The sequence below is a fragment of the Drosophila gunungcola genome, assembly GCF_025200985.1.
Source record: "Drosophila gunungcola strain Sukarami chromosome 2R unlocalized genomic scaffold, Dgunungcola_SK_2 000006F, whole genome shotgun sequence".
NCBI lineage: Eukaryota > Metazoa > Arthropoda > Insecta > Diptera > Drosophilidae > Drosophila > Drosophila gunungcola.
Genome location: NW_026453168.1, coordinates 3,101,410 through 3,127,319, shown reverse-complemented (window position 1 = coordinate 3,127,319; position 25,910 = coordinate 3,101,410). Strand labels below are relative to the sequence as shown.

The 25,910-nt window shown below is 43.5% G+C and overlaps 1 protein-coding gene across 1 annotated transcript; it reads left to right on the top strand.

Moving 5' to 3' along the window:
* LOC128255207 (tyrosine-protein kinase RYK) lies at nt 1-24,127 on the top strand. Its single transcript, XM_052984781.1, has 11 exons — nt 1-475; nt 6,825-7,714; nt 12,131-12,258; nt 12,327-12,564; nt 12,661-12,829; nt 12,896-13,053; nt 13,138-13,283; nt 21,561-22,009; nt 22,166-22,306; nt 22,689-22,985; nt 23,100-24,127. Exons 2-11 carry the CDS (start codon nt 7,588-7,590, stop codon nt 23,209-23,211), a joined length of 1,965 nt encoding a protein of 654 aa, XP_052840741.1. The 5' UTR covers nt 1-475; nt 6,825-7,587; the 3' UTR covers nt 23,212-24,127.
* The last annotated feature ends 1,783 nt before the right edge of the window (nt 24,128-25,910 follow it).

Genomic DNA, 25,910 nt, shown 5'->3' with positions numbered 1-25,910 from the left:
TATTCGAAACCAACGGTCGCCGAGGACTTCCACCGCCGGAAATCGTGAACAACTGAGTGCGTGAGTGTGTGTTCTTCAAGGGAAACGCGAAATTCTCCGTCCAAGCAACAACAACAACAACAACAACCACAGCAACTACAACTACAAGCAAAAAAAGGCAAAAGCCGTAGTTCCTGCGAGACCCACAAGCCGCAAAACCGAATCATTAATAAAGAAAAGCCCAGCCGTCGACAATATTGTGCATGCGGTCGCACCCTGTTGACACGGCTTAAATGGGGCATTAAGTGCTCGGTGCTCGGTGCTCGGTGCTCAGTGCTCATACATGCAATTCCTGCTAATCAGAAGTGCAAAAATCCCACATTGCTGTACCCAAAATCAAAAATAAAAGGATTAAACTTCGGATCCCCCACAGCACATCAGTTGAAAGTCCTGTGTCGACAGGCGTAAAGCTGATTGCCCGGTGATACGAGTATAAGTAAGCATTTAATGTGTTTTATTCGCTCTGAACGATTTCAACACCCGCTTGAACCCGTCACAAAGAATCGCACCCATTTCAAACTCTCGACCGGAACTAAATAAATAATTGTGCTGGGTCACCCACGTATACGTATATGTTCTTTTTTTTGGTTCTTTTTTTATGGTGTCACATTGCGTGACTGAATAAACTTGCGGGGGTGGACTGACACTAATTGCAATGTGTGAGAATAAAGGCCTTTTTCTCGGGGCGCCAAGAAGTAGGCAATAAAAAAGTAATGGCAACTCTAGAACACCAAATGGGCAGCCAAAATAAAAAAAGGAAGAATAGAAAAGCAGCGACTTCATAATACTCATTTATTATTTATTTTCTTTATTTAATGGATGTCAAACTTGTTATCAGAAATTGGGGGGTAAATTCCTAAAAAAATGATTTGTTTTATACAATCTATTTATAAATTTGACTAAATTTAAATTTAACTATGTAGATTATAAATATTTGTATGACTTTGAAAACATACATATACATTTAAACCTGTGTACTAGCTGCAATTAGTGAGAGGCCTTTTTTAATGGGGCGCCATGAAATAGGCAATTAAAAAGGGGTGTTAGTTCTAGTAGACCAAGAAAAAGCTACCAAAAAAATACGAAAAAACTAAATTAAATGTGAATAAAATACCTTTTTACTTATTTTCGTTCGGAAAGTAGATTCCTTGTGGTAATCAACACATCTCTATATACATTCACAGTCAAACTTCTCAAACAAAAATTGGGTAACTAACTTAAAAATTTACCATTTTACAGACTCATTAAACATTAAAACAAATTTAAGAGGTACTGATTGTGGCCCAATATTCAAATTGAAATTTATTGTTTCTAATGATTAAATGTAATGTCTAAGAACCAAATATACCCCGACTGTCTAGAAGCACCCCGTCTTAATAGAGAAGAATAAAGCTGAAAATGCAAATCTCTCGTTGCGCTTGGCCAACTCTAAATGGGGCTGGCCCGACACTTAGCACCACCCCATCACCCCACCACCTTACAACCTTACCACCCAGGGAACCTTCGGGCCAGTGCCCCTCCCACATCGAGCGCTCCACTCAGTGCACGCCAACGCCTCGACACGACAGTCTACGTTGATTGAATGCCTAAGTGCCCCGGCAACGGCAACAAAGGAGGCACAAAGTGAAACTAAAAGTTGGCCCTAAGTGTGGGCCACAGTTTCCTTTTTAGCCCGGTTTTTATGCCATAGCCCCTGATTAGGGGTCTTTGGGCAAATATGCATAGATTAGGCACGCTTTTAGCGCTCGATTGCGGGACACTCGGCTTGATGTTTCAATTAGGGGCATAAAACTCTAAAAAAAAAAAAGAGGCCAGCCAAGGAGCATGGGCTGGCTGGCTGGGCACTCTTCGTCCTGCATTGACCCAGATAGCCGGCTCAGACGTCGTTGCCAGTCAGATTTTCGCCAGCGTTCGGGAAAAAAATATCATTTTAATAACCGAAATGACAGCCATAAATCAATGATTATTGCCCATCGTCTGGGGGGGGGGGGGATTGTCGTTGCCATTTTCGTTGTCGTTGTCGTTTTCGTTGCCTTCGTCATTTCGAGGGGCTTTAAAGCGAGAGGACCGTCGTTGTCGTTGAGATACTTTTACGGAGATAAAACTGCCGTGCCGGGTGTCGTCGCTTAGCCCGGCTTCTGTCACTTGGCACCATAAATTTACGCCACATAATATTGAAAATTCCCATCAGACAACCGCACGGTGTTGAGTTAAACTCGTAAAACGTAATTGAGGTTGTATTTCATGTTAAATGGCTTGCTGGCTGGCTGGCTGCCCAGTGGCGCAGTCCGCTGTCCGCAGTCTGGAGTCCTAGTCCTAGGCTCTGTGGATCAGCCAACTGGATATGTGAGATGGTCATTATGGGGTTATATACTACTGGGCACTTGCTCGCATGCAGACGAGCATCCTTAAAAGCTGTCATGTTCCCATAGGAAATCCCCTGTGTGGTTAGATCTTCAGATCTTTAGTGTTTTACAAAAGTCTTATGCCGCGCCATTTTTTTTTTAAATTTTAAATCATACAAGTAGTAAAAAGTTGATTTCAACTGCATGGCTAAAAAGTTTATAATTACATAGCTGAAATTTAAACAATCGAGTTTGATTTCTGTTTTACTTTTGTAAATTTAAATGTTTGTATTTGTGTGAAAAAATTGCTGCTGAATAAAATACTGCAAAAATAATACTACCAATCAAACTTTGCACTTGTCTTATAATTTAGTTTTTAAAATGGATATTCTATATTCGACATAAATAAAAGAAAAAATATAAACAGTTTAAAAAATGCCAAATTTAATGAAAAACATCAGTTTATTTATATTTGGGGGCCATAATTACGAATGGAAAAAGTTTAAAATTACATAACAGAAATATGGACACAATGGTATCTGATTTCTCTTTTGTTCTTGTAGATAAACATTTTACATATTTTTCTGCGCGGGTTGCTGTTTAAACCAGTACAGCAAAACTAATTGCAGTGCCAGTCAAATTTTGATTGTAACACTTTACTTAATTAAGACCAATAATTAACTTTACAAAATGGATAGAATTTCGACATAAATTTAATACCATTGGCAAAATAAAAACTGTTTGCAGTATGCGAAATTTAATCCCACCCTAATGGAAAAAAGCAATAATATTCCTTCTTTATGTGCACAATAATTACAGAAGAATTTTCAGAACCGTTGGCAATTAGGAAAGGCCCACATTAAGTGGAAACTGTCATCATCCAAAATCGCACAAATTGTGAATTTAATTGCTGGGCCCGACCAGGCACTAATGCCAGAACGACCCAATTTCGCCACGAACATGAATGTCTTTCATTAGGGGTCCTGCTATTTTGGCTAAATATATTTACTACACATGTTCGGCTGGCAATCGTTAGCTCAGTGGAGCGCAGCGACAAAATGAAACAAAATGTAACAAATCGAGTCGACGACCTTTTCCCCGTTATCCCCCAGCCATAATGTAAATTAATTGCCTGCACAAATTAGCCAGTCCGGCGAACATTTTCGACATTTCAGTAGACCCGGGACCCCAGGGCGGTCCGCTCGGGGGCAGTGCAATCCCCAATTGTTGGCACAACATTCGGCAACAATTCGACATTAAATATACAGCAATACTCAGGTAATGCCAGGTAAACATGCCAAAACAGTCGCTCGTTACTTTTAATCAGTTATCAAAATTTATGGGCAACAATTTGTCCGGTCAGCGCGAAAATTTCGCATTGTGTTGCGTAATCCATTCTGCGTTCGGAGTCCATTTTCAAATATTTACAACTATTTAATGAGGTTTGGCCCTGGCAGCGCAGTGTTTTATTTTCTCGCCAAATTAAAATGAACAAAAGAATGACCCTGCAAATAAAAAAATTAGAAACTAAGTCAACAAAAAATTCTATATATTCTATAAAAGAGTCCTTTTTTACTTCCGATTTAGAAGCAATATTTTTTTTTAAATATTATATGATTTCAAATTATGAATGAGTTCTTGTTTAAGCAAGAACTGTTTTATAATATCTTATACGAACTAAAGGCTTTCTTAAGGCAATTTTTTAGGATTGTAAATTGCATGTATTCTAAATATCATATTGTGTTTATAAAAAATAAATAAAAAAGTTTTCTGTTATTTCTTTAAATTTGGAATAAAATATTTTTGGTTAAACTAAATATTTAATTTAATAGCATTTCTTCCAAACAATTTGTTTAAGATAGAAGTGAAAAAATTAAAAGCTGTTTAGCGAATCTTGTACTTGTTGAAAGTTGTTTGATTAAAGAGGAATAATTTTTACAGTATCTCAACATATTTGTTTCGTACTAAAAAAGTTAAAACTTGTGTTTTAATTTCGCTGCCCATTTAAAGCTAATGAGGCTGCCCACGGGGATGGTAATAAATGCAATTCGATATTTTGATGTGGGGGAAAGAACTATTCTCATTTTGTTTGTGCCCATTCAAAGCCGAGGGCGAAACTAAATTTGAGTTTCAGTTCACTGAATGATGGCCACTCGCATTACCCGAATGCGAAATGTGTTTTTGTTTTTGTTAGTCGAAATAGATTTCATCGGAGTTTTAATAGCCAAGGAGATGGATATCCTGCCGCATTCGGTTGTTTATCATCAGTTGGACGATAGAAGGGGAGCTGCCAGTTTGGTTGCTACTCGGAAAAGCCTCGCGGCTGTTGGCCTAGCCCAAGCAACAACAAATGGGATTGGGATGTGGGGAGTGGGGAATGGGAAGTGGGTGTGGGTGTGGGTGTGGGAGTGGCAGTAGGCGGAAAGTGGGTGGGCTGAAGCCATGACAGGGCATTTAGGGTCGGAAGGAAAGCATGGAACTGGAAACGCTAAGCAAACAGAGCTCGCAAAAGATGGAGAACGAGCAATCGGTGGAAATAAAATATTAACTCAGCCCCCGACTCTAGCCCACGGATTCAATTAGAAGCGAAAGCCATTTTATAATTGAAACGAGCCGGGAGGAGCCTGAGGCCCCAATTCCCATTCCACTACCATTCACCAGCGCGAAAGCCTTTTCAATCTAGGCCGGGCTCATGGGGGGGGAAGGGGCGGAAAATAATACACATCGATAAATATTAGCTGGGGAGAAATGATGCAGGCAGCGGCAAAGATTATTATTCATTATGGAACCGACTGCTCCCTGCGATTTTCTCCGGAGTAATTGAAAAGTTTTCCCACACCAACTCATCCATTCATGGCTCATCTTCCGGCATCTCCTTGGGCTTCGGATCCAGAAACAACGGCAAATGCTCAATTTGTCACTTGCCGGCGGAGTAGGAGTAGGAGCGGGATGGATTTGGAGGCGTGGCAGACTGACAGATGATGCGTGTGACTAAGCAGAAAATGCCGGGGGGAAAACTTTGATCAACCCACCCTCCCTGTTACTTTTCCCGTTTCGCTGGCTGCTCCCCTTCATGATTATGATTGAGTTGATGTAGTTAATATGTTATCGACCAAGTTGAAGATTGCTGTAAAGGCTGGCTACCTTTGCTTTCCCCTCCTTTTCGTTTTCCCCATATATCTCCGCTTCAGGAAATACAGCCTGCTGAATGTTTGTCTGCTGCTCCATTTAAATCAGTAACAGTGACTCCCCTTCCCCTTGAAAAACACACAGCCAAAGACACACATTCCCCCTCGTTTATTTGTCTTTTGAATTATTAATGCACTCGCTGAATGACTTCGAAAGCCCAAGGATCCGTGTGGCAACAGACGTTCTCCTTTTGCTTCCTTTTTATAATGATAGAGGTGGTGATGGTGGGGCTGATGTACAAGGTGGCTGGTGATGCTGATGATCTGGCCCTTAATCAAGTGACTCACTCTTCATCCTGCGGCGCTCTTTTGGGCGCAGATAAGTTTAATTAAAAAGACCGCAGCATTCTTTGGCTTGGCTTGGGAATGGCTTGCATCCGTTGGAAAACTATCTTCTGTTGGTTAAACTTTAAAATTCCAAAAATGTTTCACAGCAAAAAAGAGAAATCGAAAACGAAGGCAACAAACTTTTCTGATTTCGATTTTTATTGCGGCAAGAAAATGGAAAAAGCAAGAATAGAGTATTGGGCAAAAAGCAATGGCCAAGTGGGGAATGAGTTTACCATGGAGATTGAAGCAGTTTCGCCTGCTTCTTGGCAACAATTTCGTTTTGGAAGCACTCGACTGTCCTGGTTCCATTGCCATGCCCACGCTATCCACCGCCCCTTGCACTTTGACCCAACTCCCACCTCCCTCCACCCACTGCAGTTGGCATTCCAGTCGGGCTACCTGCACACGCAACCACCGTGGAAAAGGGGGGAAGTGGCAAGGAGCAGCTGAATAAACACGTAGCCCAAACAACAATGAGCAGGGGGGTAAACCACCTGAACCACTTGAACCACAAACAGTTCGAAAGCCAAAGTTGTTCCCTTTTTCCAGTTCATAATTTATGCCAAACAAACACATAAATATTACCTCAAATTTATTAAAGCACCAGCCATTTCATCCACCAACTTAGCTATATGTGATGTGAGTAAGTCACTTCAGAATAACTTGGCTTGGATCTCTCTTGGAACCCCTAAGCTGTTAATCTTTTTGCAACTTTCTAATTACTTTTACATGGAAGAAACTTTTTATTTTGTTTTTGCAAATTGTTTGCACCACTGAACCACACATTCTGACTCACAAGCCTTTATCCTATAAACCCCCAATTGGAAAATTCCCATCCTCGTAAACGCATCTTCACTTGTCAACTTCTTTTTGAATTCCGCAGTCTGATTTGCACTAAACGAAATCACTTTCTATTCAACAGGAACTGGACTTTAACGGGGATAAAATAGGAGAAAGGTGAAAGGAGTGTGGAGTGACCAGCAGCAGAAAAGTGTACAAAGTGACAAGCGATAGCCACAAAACAACACACGAGAAAAGCGGTGAGAGAGGGAGGAAAAGGAGGAAAGCTGGACTAGTTGACAGCAGCTCAGCCAATAAAAGCCAACCAAACTCAGTCTGGGCCGAGATTTGGACACACTGATGCATACAGCCGGAGGAGGAGGAACTCCGGGAGTGGCAGCATCAGAGGAAGGCACCATCTACAGCAACAGCAACAGCATCAGCAACCGCAGCAAAACAAAACTGGAAAAGTTGGTCTGAAACAGTCGGCACAAAGGGGAAAAAGAGTAACAGCCAGCGGAAGCCGAGGCTGAAAAGTTCCCAAATTTGGTAGACAGACCTCTCTCCGGCTTTCTCGTTCCCACTTTCAACCGGAACAGTTAGCAGCAGTTGGAATTTGATTTTAACGCTTACTCGAGAGCTTGGGATCTGTTCTGAGCTCTGTGTTTGTGGCACCGGCAACTGACAACCATCATCCAAAGCAGCATCAACTGGCAGCCGAATTAAAATCAGTACCAGCAAAGCTTCACCCCTCACAACCCCTCTAAATCTGCGCATCAATGGCCTCGCATTGAGACTGGCTGTCAAAGGAAGGGATCCGGAAAATGTTCGCCACTTGCGGCGACACATGCTCTGACAATTCATTGGCTCCTCGCAGCACCCACTAGGCCAAAGCCTGCTCCACCATGGGCCACTTGCCCCCGCCCCTCCCACTGCTGCTCATGTGCCTGGCGATTTCCACTTGGCGGACCCCTTCGGTCAGCGGCTATCTGAACATTTTCATCAGCCACCTCGAGGTGATGAAACTGATGGGTAAGTCCAGCTCCAGTTCCGCTTCCTAATCCACTAATGAAATTTCGATTGGGGCACCAGCGATAGACTGATGGACACACCCACCCCAAGAGCAGGACTCCCCATAGCCAGGACATATGATTAATAGTTGGGGGCCAAAGTGCGACGGGACGAATTCATTGATCCCTGAACACGAAAACACAAACAATCCTCGAAGTTGGAGACCATGTCACAGTCATTAATAGTTCCGAAATTATAGTTGACCATTAGGGAAAGGTTGGTAGTGGAGTAGAGGGAGGAGGCGGAATAATACGGGCATACTTAGTAAGGCGAAACCACAACAAATCGCACACAAATCGATTTCCGCCGGGCCTAAACCACCCGCCTTCACCTTGCTGACAGCTGCAAGTAGCTTTCACCTCCCCCATTTCCACTCCATTTTCCATTCCATTTTCCGCACCCCCTCCTTCAGTTCGCTTCCCATGTTGTTTTCCTTGTTTGTTTTCTTGTTTTTCCGTTTGTTGCTCCACGCGAATTCTTGTTATTGATGGCGCCGGCTCCAGATCGAGCCAAGGCCAAGTTCCCCAACCCAACCCACTCCCACTCCCACTCCCACTGCCACTTTTCCGATGGGAGTTACACGGATTTCATAGACGTGCCAAGGCGGAATGGCCTCGTGCTTGTCGTTTGGCTCGCGATTTTCCTGCTCCTCAGGTTGATTAATGGATCTCGGGAATGGAAGTGGTTAGTGGGAGTTGGGAGTGGAAACTCCGATGAGGGCTTCCTCAGAAAACTGGCCTAGTTCGCGGTCGCTACTCCATCACTCGTCGCTTAGCTGGTCACAGCATTTTCCGGCACTTAGCTGTAATTGGAGCATAAATGCTTCCATCTCATTATGCAGGCTCTACTCCACTTCGTTTCCTAGTTGCCAAATCAGGGCACTTCAATTAGTTGATGGCGTAAAAATAATCCCAGGTCTAATGTGATGGATACCGGATTGATGGATGAACGAGCTGTTCTGCATCCAATTATTCTTACCCGTTTTTCCCCATTTCCACCATTTCTCTTTCCTTCCTCCAAGGCATTCGAATGCATTCTGGATCAATGGGGCAAGTGGGCTACTTCCTGTCAATTGCACTTTATAAACAAGCCATCATCGTCACTTTTCCTGCCTCCTTCACCTATTTACCCTCTTATGCAAATCGGATTTCATTAGCGACATTTCAAAAGAAGTTTCCACCTTGTTTGTTGCTCGTCGCCGTTTTCTTTGCTCGACTGGCGGAGATTCCTTTAGAGCTTCAATTTATGTTCTCAGATTTCCTCCCTCCATTTCATAAAGCTCGTTATGTTTTTAACGACCAGTTAACACCCCGGTACATCTCTCCTCCTCTATTTGTGATGGTTGCCACCCTCGAAGTTGTTTCGATTTGAAAATTAACAAGCAGCACGAAATCAAACAAACTGACCCTCATCCTCGTCGAATTTCTCTCACCCTAGTAATACAAAATTCTTGTGCATGATTTTCCTTGGACTTCCAGCTCATTTCCCTTTATCCTCCACTTCTTTTCGGTCTCCATGGGAATTTCTTCATGTGGAAGGCTCGTCACGGTTGCATGAACTAGTTCCACTTCCACTACAGCCAACCTTTTTCTGCGATTATTTCAATGCATTTCCACACATGGAAATCTGGAGTTTTCCTCCAACTGCTTGTATTGCACTATTCGGCTTCTTCGGTGTCGTTCCGAGAAGAGTAAACAAAGTTCATTGCTTTCTTTTCACTACGTCTCAATTGTCAGAATGGCATCCTTGAACTTTGCATTTCCATAACCCCCAAATACTCCCCTCTCTCCATCCTTTCGATAAAGTGACGACAGCATTAAAATTAAATATTTTCTGCGCTGTTGTTGAAGATTTTCCGCCTCTGAGTTCAATTTGGATGTGTTGTCCCAGCAACGAACCATTTTCCCTCGTCGCCACCTTCTTTCCCCGCCCTCTTTCCCTTTCCGTTGAAGACTTTCCTGTTCAAGGGTGCGTAAAAATGCAATTTCAACAAGTTTCGCTTTGATGTGCACACTTTTTCTTTGCCACCCGATCCCTGGTCTCCAGCTCCACCCTTCGGACCAGCTTCAATCCGCTCCACCCCAGGGTGGACCACAACCTTCGGCGGGTGAGCTGAGAAATTTCCCTGCAAATGAAAAGTTAATGCAAAAGAAAATTATTTTTAATGAATAGAAAACAGTCCAAAAATCCCCACATTAATATACTCCCCCTCCGGGACTCGAAATGTATATTTTCCTGGGGTGGTTTGCCATCTGGAATCCATTTTTATTGCTCTGAAATTGGGTTGTAAGGAGTGGAAGGTGTTTAGAAGGGGAAATCAGAAACTGCGCCAATTGAACAGGCAGTTATCATCTCTGATTCAAAGGTCAATTAGCAGGAACACCCTTAATCAGCGACGAGGTGAAACTGCACTCCCCTGAGATCGGAAGTGGAGGTTTGAAGGATGCGGAGTGCACTCTCCCAACTAATGACACTAATTATACTCATAATCTCTCAGGCAAATAGCTGAAAACCAACACGGCACTGAGATTCCTCCATTCAGCCAATCCTGCAGACTACCGCTTTCTTTCCACTTTCTCCTCCTCATCTGGAATCCCTTTCCCATAATCATGAGTTGCGGTTGCAGCCTCACGTATGTGTGGCGGAGTCATTCAGACAATCGCAATTGCAGGTTTTATAATTATGGCCAGGGAGGGAAGATGAGGTGGTTGAGGTGGTTTAATAAGGAAAAGCCATGGAAGATGGGAAACGGAAGGGAGGGCCTTTATAAGCGCGACGAAACTTTCGCAGGCAAAGTTGGCGGCACCGTGATATGAAAGACGAGCAAAGTTTGACACCAGTAGGCAAAAGGGGGTTAAGGGAAGTTTTGGAAGATATCCTGGAGCAGGATGAACTTGGGAAAGAGGGTGAGCAATGCCAATTGATGCTACTTAAAGTGCAGTTCAGGCTTTTGCTCCTCAGAGAAGCCAAACGAGGCGACAGAAATTACAAGGGTTAAGCGTATCGAGTGATAGAACATTTGCGACATCCCTAAAATCACGACTGAATTAATTGAGGCAGTCACTTATTCAAATGCCGCCCTCTCTCCTCAAATGAAAATGGAAAAGGACTAAAAGGTACAGGATGACAGCGGAACATTGTCCTTTTTCCGTGTTTGTGCATATCTGATGGGAAGCACTTTGGGGTTATGTTTGTGTTGTCCCACAAGCTGAAGGAAATTTCATGAAGCAGCAGGTAGTTGAGGGACCAACAAAGAGTGCTGCACTTGGCCCACAGTGAAACCTCAGTTAAAAACGCGACGGGAGGCAGAGCAATTTGGAACTCAAAAACAAACCCGAATGGGAAAAAGGAAAGCAGAAAACTCAGTTGGGGAACAGAAACAGTCTGAAGATGTAGATGAAGCTTAGACCTGGATGAAAGCTAACGAAAAATGCTTTTTCTTGTTCTGTAATTGGATTTAAAATTGTTTTAAGCAGCAAGCGAGTGCTTTGTTCTACCCTAAATGCAGCCACTCTTCTTCTGCGCCAATCGTCCCCGCACTCAGTCCGCCGGAAGCGGAATTGCTACATTCAACATCCGGCGCAGTATGCGGAAGAACAAGCTGAAGCAGCTCGAACTTGAAGCGGGCAAACATCCAGCAGTCCCACTCCGATTTCCACTGGTGAATAGCGAACTTAGCCTGATCCCATGGAGTAAATAATGCCCCCCACTGAAGAAGTGGGTGAGGGAATAGATATAGGAAGAGCAAGAATGAAAGCGGATGAAGAAATTTAATTTCACGTCGTTTTAACTCAAGCAGCTCGTCTTTCAATGCCAGCGGGTGGGGAACTTGAAAGGAGAGTGGGAAAGATCAGGCCATTCCAGGACTTTTGAACCCGCCAGCGGATGGAAGACGATTCCCTTCGATGATGAAGCAGTCGCAGTTGACACCTTTTAATATCTCCTCTCCTCTCCTCTCCAACCCTGAATCCTTTACCGAGGACGCCTGTCGCTCCTCATTTTACTTTGCTCCTTGGGACAGCTCCAGACATTCAGCTCCCTGCATCGTCGCCTGCTGGTGACGGATTCGATTTCGATTATTATTGTGTCTTGGGTTTTGTTTACCCACCAGCATTGTCACCTCGGGTTGCCCGCTTTTCCCCCTTCTTTCACCGTTGAGAAAATCAATTTCCGCTTAATGGTTGAGAGCAGCGCTCTAGGGGAGTGTAAACAGCAATTGCACAAAGTTTGCTCAGCAGGGCGAGTGTAGGGCTCTAATGGAGTGGGTGTAGACCAGCAAATTGCGGGGAAACTTTCGCTTTACGTCTGCAGTGCATCCGCATCCGCATCCGCAACCACTCTCACCTCATATCCTGTCGTTTCTTGCATTCCCCGCAGGACTCGAGGCGGACCTGTTCTATGTGCACGAGGGAGCCATCAACACATACGCGATGCACTTTACTGTTCCCGTGCCAGCGGACGTCCACGAGCTGGAGTTCTCCTGGCAGAGTCTCATTGCCTACCCAGTGAGTCGGATGGAGCTACCAGCTGGAACCTGCGATGATTAACCATTCTCCTTGAACCCCTTTTACAGCTGCCGTATGCCATTAGTATCGAGTACAACAACGACCAGGAGGCACTGGGCACGCCCACGCTGAGCATTCCGCACAAGGGCCTGGTGCCGCAGGAGGTCGAGTCCTTCCTGGTCTATCTGCCCTGCACCGGCAATGTGAGCCTGCAGATGCCCGTCAATGTCAACATGGTGGTGCGGGCTCCTCCTCGCTTCAACGACACCCGGCTCCATTTTAAGCGCAACAAGATCTGTGCGAAAGGTACGCTCCACCCTCAACACCCTTAACACCCTCGACTTGCTTAACACACCCAAAGACCCACATTTCCATCACTCATCGGTGTATCCTGTTTCGTAGGCATCTCACCTGAGCCCAATCAATCGCCAGCCCCCGCCCACGCCCCCTCCCAAGGACCCGCCCTCCTGAGCGCCGCCGCCTGTGCTCTGGGCTTGGTTTTGGCCGTAGGACTTGTGGCCAGCATGATGTATGTGAGGGCTCGCAAACAACTCCGCCAGGACTCGCTACAGTGGGTTATCTACCACCACCGCCCATCGTTCGTCCTAAAACCATTTACACTCTTTGCCATTTCCAGCACCAGTTTCACCACCGCGGCTTATGGCAGCCATCAGAACGTGTTCATTCGCCTGGATCCCCTGGGAAGACCACCGAGTGCCACGGGATCCTATGCGACCATTGCCAGCCTCAACAAATACCCGGCGGACAGCAAGAAGTCATGCAGCATATTCGACCGTAAGTTCATTACCCATCCACTCGTTTTGGTGGCCACTAACACCGGGAATCCCTCAACCAATCCACCAATCCACCAATCCACAGGTTTCAGGAGCTCACCCACCCCCACGCCTTATGCCACCGCCCTGCTGCCCATGAACCTCGAACAGACCGCAGAGACGATTTACTCAAAGCCAGAGTCGATCTGTCCCTCGAGGATTTCCTACTACGCCTCCTCGCAGCTGACCCAGGTGAGTGCTGTGATTCCACTATCTAACCCACTATCGACTGTCCCGGGGCTTGATTGGAATTAAAATGGGGATTGAGGCTGGGGTCCACTGCTGCTGAATCAAAGCCTTTGATATATTACGACACGTGGCAGGCGCAAATGGAAATGGAAATGGAAATGGATATACCCCTGAAGCAGACTCTGCTTTCCCAGTTGCCTGGACTACCCTCTAATTTGCCCAAGCACCACTCGATTGCTCTTGCTCCCCAGGCGTAGGACCCATCCACCTTTTCTCGACGATAAAAATTAAATTCTAATTTATATTTACGAGCTGATAAAGCTCCCGTAGTGCGTTAAACTCGAAACAAGAGCCATTCATAAATATGCGGCTGTCTGGATGTCTGGGTCTGAGTCTGATTTCTGATGGGGCAACTTTCGTGTGGCGCTCACGTACTTCGTGTGGCAGGTGCAGAGTGGGAATGGGTAGTGGGCGAAGGTGAAGGCGACACACAAACCCAGTGCCTCGAGAGGCAAATGATGTGAGTGAGCAGGGATGAGGTGGGATGTCCGCTTAGATAAGCGAAAGGTGCTCCATTGAGGCAGACGCAGGCAGTCTGGCTCTGTTTATCTCTGCTTTTGTTTCCAATCCAGTGGCTTTCTAGCATCACATACCACTTGGGCGAAAATTAGCAAACTTAATCCGAACTAACCACAAATTGAACCAAAACCATTAAGGTTCCTTTCGAAACTCACTTGGGTTACTTTCCATGAACTTAGGGTTTGATGTCTACTCCTTAAAAGCACTTGCTCCCTCTAGGGAGAACATTAGCATTTCTTTCGAGCCAAGTTAACTTCTTGGTGTTGTGGAAATCTCTGCCAAATTGGAATAAATTATTTAGCAGCCTCTTTCAATTGTTGTCCTTGTAAACATTCCAAAGACCCAAGCACGGCATTTTTCTAGTCCTACTCCAATCCCCCCAAACATCATGATGTCTTTGGCCATTTTCGTCACCAAGTTCTAACGCAATTTCCATCGACGCATAATTAAATATTCAATTTCCATGGAGACTCGAGGGGACTTTTATGTGCTGAACTTAAAGCATCTCCTTTGGCCTGATCCGGCTGCCTGTTTGCCCAACGATTTCAGTTTGTTTAGACTTCCATTTCGTGCTCATTATGGCAACAGCCTCCAATTGCAGATTCCTCTTCCACTAACATGGTTATCAGGGCACACACAATGCCAAAAGTCATATCCATTTGGATTCGCCTCTATCTAGTGGAAGGACATACGCATCGAGGCAGACGGCAAGGAATTAAATGAATTCTCTATCTCCCTCTCAGCTTGTCTCCATCCCGCTCCCTCCATAGATATATATCCTCATATCCACCGAAATTCTAGTGCAGATTCTGTTAGTTGCAAAGTGGAGAGGGAAGTGGGGATGTGGTTGGAGTTTGAGAGTGCTTGCCATAATTATTGTTGTTCCGTTATGTTCAGATGCCCCATCCAAAGGAGCCCACCCCTTGGCACCCAAACCCCCTTTCCTTTTGGCCATGTGTGTGAACGTTAAGCGAAGTATAGCTCATTTTGGGGGGCACAAACAAGAGGCGAACGCACTCATTTAGTCAAACAATTATATCCAATTGCACACAGATACTCTACGCACCCATACACATACACATCCGCACACACACACACACACATCCGCAGTCTGGCTCTGTGCACTTGTGTGGAAATATCTCATTTGTGTGTGGAATGGCTCCACCTCCACCTCCACCTCCACCTCCCCTCCTGATTCTATTAAATCAGTCTATAAGCGTCGGCCAAATTGCTTTAATGTGCAGCGAAAGTTTAGCAAAAAGCAGTAGCAGGGAGGGCCATAACAATGGGGTTGGAAAGGGGGGGGCTAAGTTAGCTAAGGGGGGCTAAGAGGAGGAAGTAGTGGAACATAACAATAAAAACAGCAGCGAACAGAAACCAGACTACAGCTGTTTGAACATGGCTTTCCGCTTGTTTAGAAACACTTGCAAATATTATTGCAGCACCAACAACAAAAGCCAAGTTCCAAATGGGGGTGAACTAAAGTAAGGACAACAGGGCGGATGCGCCATGTGCAGAAGATCCAACAACCATGGAAACAAAACGGCACCTAAACAGAGGCATTAGTATATTGGATCAGCTGAAAAAAGAGAGCATCGGAATCAGAGCAAACAGTGGAATCAGAGCGAAAGGAACCTAGAAGGGCTGTAATGGGTTAAGGGGGACTCAAGAACATCGTGCCACGCATTTCAATGGCATCATTAGGGAGAAAGTTGTCGAAGTGTTTGGGCGTACTCGCAGCACAGACAAAATTACGAGATGGAGGGCATGAGAAAGTTGGAAATTAATTTCCATGGAGCTGCGAGCATGTCCTCCTGTTTTATGGAGATTACCGGATCGACAAATGGCAGGCTAACCTGAGCAACAGCAGGAACAGGTGCTAATTAAAAATGTTGTTGTCGCCCCATTAAAGAAATTTGTAAATCAACCTGGTAACGGCGCACTCAGCATGGGAGCAAGTCAAGCTCCACGGGGGGAAATCCAGGAAAAAGGGGGGCCAGCTATCTATGGGACTCCCCATTTGAAGTTGGCGACACGTACAATGTTAATGGATTTACCACTGCTGCTGCTTTTGATTAAAAGGCATTACTTACATTTGTGACAAAACTTGGGGTGATGGTGGTGAAAAAAAAGAATGGGACCGTGAGCGGACAGTTAATGGCTGTCGTGGTATGTGACCAGCCAGGTGGCGACTCCAAGGGTTAACCCGCCGAACAAAGCCGTCACCAAAGGCTGACAAATTACCCAACCGTCAGTCGATATTTTTTCCTTACCCCAACTCTCGCCCATCCGCTGGGGATTCCCCTTTGGGGGGGGGGAAACTGCGGCGGATGCTTTTGTCTGGCATAACACTATATTGATTGCTTCCTGTCAGCCGCAGGAGAGACAAACGGAAGTGGCGGATGTTTCTTTTGTTCCGATTTTCCCTTTGTGGTCCAGGAACCAAGAGTTTCCTCATGTCCTCCTCGTATTTTCGAGAAGCTGGTTGCACACTGCACTTCACTTCACTTTTTTGCGCTGGTGTAACATGGAAATTGTTTAAAGCGAATTAGAGGACAAGATTTCTCCATTAAAATCGGTGTGTCTGTGTGTGTGTTTGTGTCTAGTGTCCGCAGCTTTAATTGACAGTTTTCCATTGGCCATTTTAAGTGCCTTCCCAGGGAGCAACGTACTGTACAAAACTGCTGTCCAGGCGATTGTAAATTCATTTAATTTGCAAAGTCAACAAGCCGAGAAAATCAATGGAAATCCGTACGGAACATATGCAAATTGTGCAACCGATTTATTAAATACTGAACCCATGTGGGCTGGGGGGTGGTGAAAATGGTGGAGAGATGGACGAGGGGGGCGGTCTTGGGCGTGGCCCGGACACGCAATGGCTAATTGAAAGGCAATTATGCGTGATTAAGTGCGTGTAAGCGGCGACTTTGGTTAAGTACGCGCCACCTTTAATTAGAAGACAGTAAAACACTTCACTCTTCAATTATGCATTAGCCGAAAAAGCTTTTTGGGCAGACCCAAAAACGATTATTAAACGACGGGCCTAACGAGGTCGACTCATCAAAATGCCATGCATCAAAGGAAGACACCGAGAGGGGGAAGACCAAAAGGGGGCGGGGCCAGTCGAATCGATCAGGCATAAATCAAACGAAATTCAAATTAGTTGGCCCCGGCAAATTAGAAGGCACACACAGTCTGTCCTGGCATCGGCATCGGCTATGGAAATGCCAAAATAATGAGAGTTCCAGTTAGTTGGCCCAAAAAAAGCAGAGGGAAAAGTCAGACAGAGAGGCTTTCCACTTTGATTAAAGGAAGAAAGACCTGTTGTCAGGTAAATTGAAATATAATTGAGCCAACGGCGAGCTGGTTGTGCTGTCGACTCCACCTGGTTGCCAATATTTCATCTGGTTCCACTTCACTGCCATGGCTTATTAGGACAAGGCGACAGGTCGTATGCGTGATACGTTCAAAATGTTGTCATTGTCAGACTAAAGTAAAATACTGTGATGGCTGGGAAGGGCGACGAAAGTGCTGCATATTTGCAAAAGCATCAGCAATTTGCATAGTTTCATTTTGTGTCAACAATTTTTTGGCACAGTGGGTTAATGGTTATAATAAAGTTGTTAAAATTGATGGAAAAAATTATATACAGGGCATTAGACATATATGTTTTAAATATTTGGATACTATTTTGCTTACCAAAAATAAGACAAATATATTATCATTATAAAAACACATTTTTTTCTTAATTAATATTTCACTTTAATTATCAGCGAACAATTTATAGTTTAAGTTGTAGAGGTTAATTAATAGCTTTGTTTTGGACTAAGTTTAAGTTTTTGAACCTTAATAAATTGTTTTGTTTGGGACTTAGCTAAAATTAATTTATTTATAACACACTCCACTTATATAATTCTTTGGTTTTCTACCAAGAGAAAAGTTTCCCACAGAATTTAGTTAGAGGTTGCCCAACTCGAAAGTTGCAGCGGTGAGACTTCATTAAAATATTTGCACCCCCGCCGCCCCACTGTGCGGTACTGGAAAACTGTGTGAAAATGTTGTGCTGCTTTTCCCCTCTGACGTTGCCAAAAAGTTGGGCTGCAGCTTGGTTTCCAGGCAAGTGACGTGCTGACGGGCGTCGTTCTGGCAAAATTGTCATCAAGCGTTTTTAATTACAAGCCGGGGCGACGTTGGTGGCCTACGGGGCGTGGCAGGGGGGCGGTGGAGCGGTAACGGTGGTTGCGGCTGTTGTTCTTCCTGCGGGCAGCCGTAGAACTGCAAGTGACATAAGCAAATCAGACGACTGTCAACTCGCATGTGTCCGTTTGTGTTTGTGCTTACGTCATTTGCAGGCCAACCACCAGGATACCCCCCTATCCCCTTGTTGTCATTAGAAATGTCACAACAAGGATACAGTACCAGCTGCAGCCCATCCCTCAAACGAATGTCCCGTATCCTTGACGCCCAGCTGGAAATTCGGCTTCAAAATTCAGAGCCACCACCCACGCACCGTATCATGGCAATGCGATCTGTGATCGAAAGTGGGGGTGGGGTCTCCATCAATTGGCAGCTATTTTCAGCGTTCTTGGCCATTTCGAATTTCAAATGAAAAGCCAAGCCAAAATGTCTTTTCGTTTGACAACCGCATTTAATATTGACCTCGTTCCCCCCTCCAATTGAAAAGCTGAAATAAACATTTCCATTTGCAATTCGACCTAGGGGGGTGGGGGGGGGGAGTACACTCTCATAAAATCGGTTTCCCCATCCTTGTTTATTGGCAATAATCATTGGCCCATTCTCGTTTTAATTTTACAGACATTTTGCGTTTTTATTGGCCTGCTCACACAGACGCAGAAATGTCAAGTATTTTCTTAAGGACAATCAACAAAGATTGAAAGCAATAAAGCTAAGAGGGCAGAAGTCAATTGAAGTACACATTTATTTTGCCCGAAGCACAGTTCAGTCATTTAACTATTTAATCTGCCACTTGAATTCCTTTTTCAGAGGATTTTCAGAGATTTCAATCATGATTGGACACAATTGCAATTGGTAATATTTTATATAATAGAAAATCGAGAGATGAAATATAAATAGTTGAGAGTTCAGTAGTTATTTCAAGTATTCTTTATTTTTATTTCATTCTTAATTGGATAATTTTAAAATAAATTAAATACAAACAAAATTGAATTGATGAAACTTGATAAGATTAAAACTTTTTTATTCCTAAGAAAAATTAACAACTTTATTTATTAGGGCTTAGACAAGTGCTTTTAAATCCGACAAGTACGGCATCAATTCCCTCCCAATATTTTTAAAATGTATTGCTATCAAAGTCAACTAGTTCAAGAATTTCTTAAGCACAATAATAAATTCATAGGTACATAACTTTTTTCTTTCTGTGCAGCAATTAACCATTAATAACTAGCCAAGTCCAATACCATTTCCGTTGTTTAATGTTAAACCGATTAAATGAATTCTAATTACACTTGAGCGGGGCTCATTAACGCAACCAGGCACATGTTCAACCGGCATTCTAAAGGAATCTGAAGGAAACAAAGGATTCCGAATGTAACCAGACAGGTTCAAGGTCTGCCAGACATCCGCTGTGTCCTTGTTTCTCTTTGGCTGAGGGAAAGGGATCCCTTTTGCATGCGGATCCCGTAGGATTTATGGCTCAGTCAGGATACGCCCCACCAATCCAATCGCAGCCAGTCACAGGACCTCTTCCCTGGCTTGAGGGGCCAGCGGACAGCTTTGATGATGGAGTGCGATATTGTTGCGTTTTAATTGAATTTTCTTTGTGGGCCAACAGCAACAGCAGCACCAGCAACATCAGCAGCACGACAAATACAATAAAGGACAAACAGCAGGAATCGCAGGCACCGGCAGCAGCATGGATTCCCCTTCAGGAAAGTGGCAATGAAGGCAATAATGAAATGAAATTCACTAACAAAAGGCAGCCAACTATTGTTTTTATTGCCTTTTGTCGCTGTGGCTGTGCGAATGTGCTGCAATTGTGTCGTTTGGCTTCCTCCCCGGCAATTGTGTCCTTTTGTGTTGCCTTCGCAGGAGCTGTTGTCAGGCCACACCAAATAATATAATTCCCGCATATTGCCAGCGGTGGCTTTTAATAAAAACTCCATCCACCTGCTGCTCATGCCGTTCATGCTGATGGAGATTTAGTGTCCAGGGAAAGCCAGTGAAGCCACTTGAACTCGGCCGCAGTTATGCAGATTTCTGGGGAATTGTGCAGATTTTTCTTGTGTTTATTAGACCGAGTTTGTGCCCATTTTTTTTTTGGCAAACTGATTCATGTTTTATGAGAATAAATGTGCTGCATAGGCAGAAATTTAAGGGGGAGTTGAGTTGAGTTCGTATCTGCTGCCATCGCAGACTTTGTTTGCCCAAGACGAGTTCGCAATTTCCTACAGCTGAGCTCTTCAGCTCCTCCGGCCAATTCCCCTCCCGGCGGCTGTGCAAACATAATGCTCGGCGAATTAAAGCTTTTTTGCCAGCCAATAAATTATTCATGTTGTAAGACAACCGAGAGCGAGGGGCAAAATTATAGCTGGAGAAGATGTGGGCGTGGAAGGAGTGCCTTGGAGCGGAAACGGAACTCAATTCATTAAAATGAATGAACGGAGGAGCGCAGCCGAGTGCATGACTAACGGTAAACGGATGCAAGCTGAAAGATGCAAATCCGGCAGCTGAAATTGCTGTTTCTCCTGCCAAACTCGTTGCCAGTTGGCCTCTTTTGGGGGCCCCAAATTAGATGGGGTACGGAAATATGGAAATTTATACAGTTTCCTCGACTCAAGTGTCCTGCAAGTGAGCAGCTTACTTGAGCGGAAAGCCCTTTTCGAAGCATTGAAGGGTGGTAATCTTGATTGCCATATTGGCTTTAATTGTACGTCCTATATAATACATTTGATTTTCGCACACCGGTACACTTCACAATAACTATTAATTGATTTTGTGCTTTAATAATGAAACTAAATTTCTGAGGTCTAAAACATAAATTCGCTTTGAAATCGGGATATCCTTACTTTCATCAAAAGCTTAGATAATTAAGTGTTCAGATTGAACAAAATTTTATTCTTATTAAGCACAAACAACATTCTAATCAGAGCTCGAAACTAGAGCTAGAAACTAAAATAAATATTCAATGGTTGTTCTATTATAAGCAACCAATTTGAATATAAGTAAGATACTTGTCTAACACAAACCAATATATTGCCTGTAGAAGCTAAAATCAAATACTATGATCGTTATAATACAAACACCAGATTGAAATTGATTTAATTGATGTAGAATCAAACTCACAAGAATGAACTTAATATAACAAGTAACCAAGGTTGCTCAAGCTTGAATATAAGTGAGATTATTATCCAACACAAACAAGTATTTAATTAGTGCTTGTAGGAACTAAGACCAAATTGTATGTTTGTTTTATTACAAACACCAATTTTAATTGATTTGATTGATGTAAAATGCAAGTCTAAATAATAGATTTAAAATGACTACTAAAAAGATAAAAAATAAATAAAACTATATAAAAAAAACAAACTTAAAAAAGACACAACAGATACCCTTGCACCTTCTTCTGGACAAAAATCATCAGATCTTAGATTCTGAAATTTTCAAATATATCATTTTCGGTTACACATGACATTTTAATCTAATTTTCCTCTGTATGTTTAGCCCTGTAGCTTGTCGACGCCGAAGAGCATCCGAAGCAATGGCAACGGGCATTGCAACAGCGGTGGCAGTGGCAGTCTGAGCCTTTTCGGTGGCATCCCCACAGGCAGCACCATCACGATGGGCAGCCATGGGGGCGAGAAGGGCACCCACAACCAGCGCCTGCGCCGCATCCCCAGCGTTCAGCCGGGCGCCCTCAGCTACGAGGAGCTGGTTAAGGAGGGCACCTTCGGCAGGATCTACGCCGGCAAGCTGGGCGAATCCTGCGAGGCGCTGGTCAAGACGGTCATCGACGGCGCCTCGCTCACCCAGGTGGCCTACCTGCTGCAGGACGCCTCGCTGCTGATCGGCGTCAGCCATCAGCACATCCTGGCGCCGCTGCTGGCCAATACGGAGCTGCCGGGTCCGCCGGAGATCGCCTATCCCTATCCGTCCAAGGGCAATCTGAAGATGTGAGTACCAAGAAAAAAATAAATAACTTAGTTAAGGAAAATCCCTTTGCTCACTGCCATCCTGACCTTTCGCAGTCATTTGAAGTTGAAGTTGTCAAAACTTTAAAATTTAAAAACATTTTAATTTTTAATATGAATTATCTTCTTTCCGTACAGATACTTGCAAAAGTCGCGGGAATCAAGCACTGCATTGAGCACCCGCCAGTTGGTTGAGTTTGGACTGCACATCACCAAGGGACTGGCCTACCTGCACTCCCTAGGAATAGTCCACAAGGATGTTGCTACACGCAATTGCTAGTGAGTATTTGATGCAGACATATATGGGTCATTCTCTTACAAACCAAATACCTTTTAAAAGGTCACATTTTGATTTGCCTGAAATTTTGTTTACAGACAAAAGTAAACACGTGTATCAGGGTTTTGTAAAAAGATATTATATTGTTATATTTTTTTTTGGGATGTCAAAGTTTCTCTTATCGGATGCGATGATAAAACTAAGAAACTAAGTAGTTACCTGTAGATTTATCTACTATCCTATAGTTCAAAACGTTTGCTCGTCCGAAAGAGTAATATAAAGGCAATAACAATTAAACGAAAAGTAAACAGAGTATTACCGTGAAATTTGCATACAAATTTGATCCCAAATTCCCTCTATTTTTCTTGTTAACATTATATCCAGCCTTGACGAAGAGTCCTATGTGAAGATCTGCGACAGCGCCCTGTCCCGCGATCTCTTCCCAGACGACTACGACTGTCTGGGCGACAACGAGAACCGGCCCCTGAAGTGGCTATCGCTGGAATCGCTCCAGAAGCGGGTGTACGCCACCCAGGGCGATGTGTGGGCGCTGGGCGTGACCTACTGGGAGCTGGTCACACTGGCACAGATGCCACACGAGGAGGTGGATATATTCGAGCTTACCAATTACTTGGCTGCCGGCTTTCGGCTGGAGCAGCCCGTCAACTGCCCAGATGAATTGTGAGTACCCAACAGAACGGAAGTTATATATTGCTCTGAAATTTAAAAAAAAAAAAAATTTATATATATATATTTATGTCTTCCACTCTCGAATTGGCTTTAACCAACCCTTAGCTTCACCGTTATGAACTGCTGCTGGCACAGCGAGGCCAAACAACGACCCACGCCCTCACAGCTGCTCTCGTATCTGCAGGACTTCCATGCGGATCTGGGCATGTATATCTAAGCGAGACGAAGGACTGACGAGCGGGAGCCAAGTGAAGTCAAGCGGAGCGAAGCCTAAGATAAATTAATTGAAACTTTTGCATTTTAAATGTGAGATTAAATGTGAATTTACCTGTTAGAGTTTGGCGCAAAACCAATTACAATGAAAGCCAGCTAACTTCAGATACGTAAGCAACACACAGAAACACACACAAGTACACTGGGGTGGACCAGTATGAGTTACAAAAATAACTTTTATAATTATCTCGGGATGTGCAGTTAAAAAAAACATATATTTTAAGGTAATAGAGACTGCAAATGGGTCATACAACATCATGAAAATAAAGTGTATAAATTAAGATCGCACTATATATAAACATCGAATATTCTATGGCCACAGCTGCATATAAAGAGAGCAAAATAAAACCTATTCACTGCACTTAAAACGTACATATGAACATCGCATACACTGCGTATAAGTGATATAGTTTTGAACCAACTCACTTCCCCCAAAGCGTATGTATGAAAAAATAAAACTTACTCACTTACTGCTTAAAAGGGATATGTACAAGTGATAAAATTTGTAAGCACCCCACTCGGCGTAAAGATTACAAGGTATTAGCTAAGGCCACACTGCGTATGAGTGATACGCAAGACCAACTCACGGCTCTTTAAAACCAAAGCACATCAAAAAAAAAGTTAGATAGCAACTCAGGTCCACCCATTAATATAACAGTTTGTGGCTATCAATTTCCAACCCGATGACACAAAGCCTGGCACGAAATGTCCCCCAGGCAGCATGTGGGTTAAGCGTTAGATAAATCTGACATTTAAGTAGTTAGCAATTGAATCACAAACACTCACACGCAGAGAAGCACGCAGACACACACTCGCAGACAGACACTAAACTTACATGATAAATGAATGTGAATTATTGATGTGCATATTTTATTGAATGTGTGTAGTCTAAGCAAAGGACGAAGGATCGAATGGGGAGAGATGAGACAACAGGATGCGGAATCTTTTGTTCACGAATGTTGTCCTCGATTGTTATGAAAGCGATATATTTATTTACCTTGATTATTATTATTACTATTGCGTATGTCATAAGAGAGGAAGTTCAAAACAGAATCTGAATCAGGTGAAAAGTAAAAACAGCAAATGTTAAAACGATGGCAAACAACCGATAAACATTATTCACACCCACTCAAACACAACTACACAATTGCATGCGTAGAGGTCCCTTAACACCTTACAACAGCAACCAAAAATCCTCACTTTAACCCTCAACTCGCTCCTCGCTCGCATATCGCACTAATTCAGTTTTGGAGAACCTTGTCGCAATCGTTTCGTTGCTCAATTATTTCGATGTCAAAAGACAGGGGAATATTCTCCTGACGTCCCGACGGGACTCGCCATTAAATATGCACATGCAGCTGGGTTATCGCTCAGTGCATTTGCAGTTGTGTGTGCCAGTGCTTCTCGGGCTATCATTTGGCCCCCATTCCGAGCCAAAATCCCCAGCTTAAGACGTCCTTGTTGTTTGTTTATGCCTTTTAGTTGAATTAGCCAAGAATTGTTTCTGTTTCTGTTTCTGTTTCTGTATCCACTTCCCCAGAGTTATGTATTAATTTGCATATCCGTTAGCCAAGTCAGGCGGCAACTTAAAGTTGTCAAGCCCCAAAAAACCCTAACCCCACAATAGCACTATCCAAATATACTGGGATGGATGAAGGTGTGCTTTAATGCAGCCTAGCTTCAAGGCAAAGATAAGAAGAATTTAAATACATTTCGGTATTATAGATTTGAATTTTTCCAGAGCATCCTCAACTCATCCCAATATATTCTCAAAGGTCGATGTAATTCATAGCTAAAGCATTTCCGTTAACAGAAAGCCACCACTTAAACGTAGTTTAAATGTTCTCTGTACTAATCAAACACATAAAAAAATCAGAAAAAAAAAAAGAAAATAAATAAAACAGTCAAGCACCGAAATAACTATGAAAGAAATAGCAAATAGTTCCAGACCAGCAGCTGCTTATTCATCTAGCTACGTAAGCTCTTTCCATATGTTTTATTCTTAAGCTTCGCACTCGACTATGGGAATGTTACTAAGGCAAATACCGAACTGCAAACTATCTCTGCATTAAATAAATACCCCAAGAGGGCTGCCCGGCACCCAGCAAACATACACTAACATACAAACATAACACCCACACAGTCAACCCTACTACACACACCTACAATTATCCTGTGGAGACGAACAAATTTCAAATAGATTATAAAGCTAAGGAGACGACGGAGCTCTTGAATCAAAGGAGCAGCCCACTACTATAACTAACCGAATGTGTTTCATGTTTATATATGTGTACGTGAGTGTATGTCTATGACTAAACGTATATTTTGTCGTCAAATTGAAAACTAACTGTAAACGTTATTAAGTGGAAAACAAAACCAATACCAGCAAATGTGTAAAGCCCGGAAGGAAAAGGCTAAAACACACAGATACACACTCACACACATACACATACACTCACAAGCCCAAAAACCACAAAGCAAAACAAATTGTCATTCACTCTACATATGTCTCACTCTTTAACTCTATATAGATGTATCTCTGTATCCTACTTTTAGATATACTCTAGCGTATGATTGTATGTGTATACAGAAACTCGAAACTAATGCGTTTTCGTCTGAAAAACTCAAAAAAAAAAAAAGAAC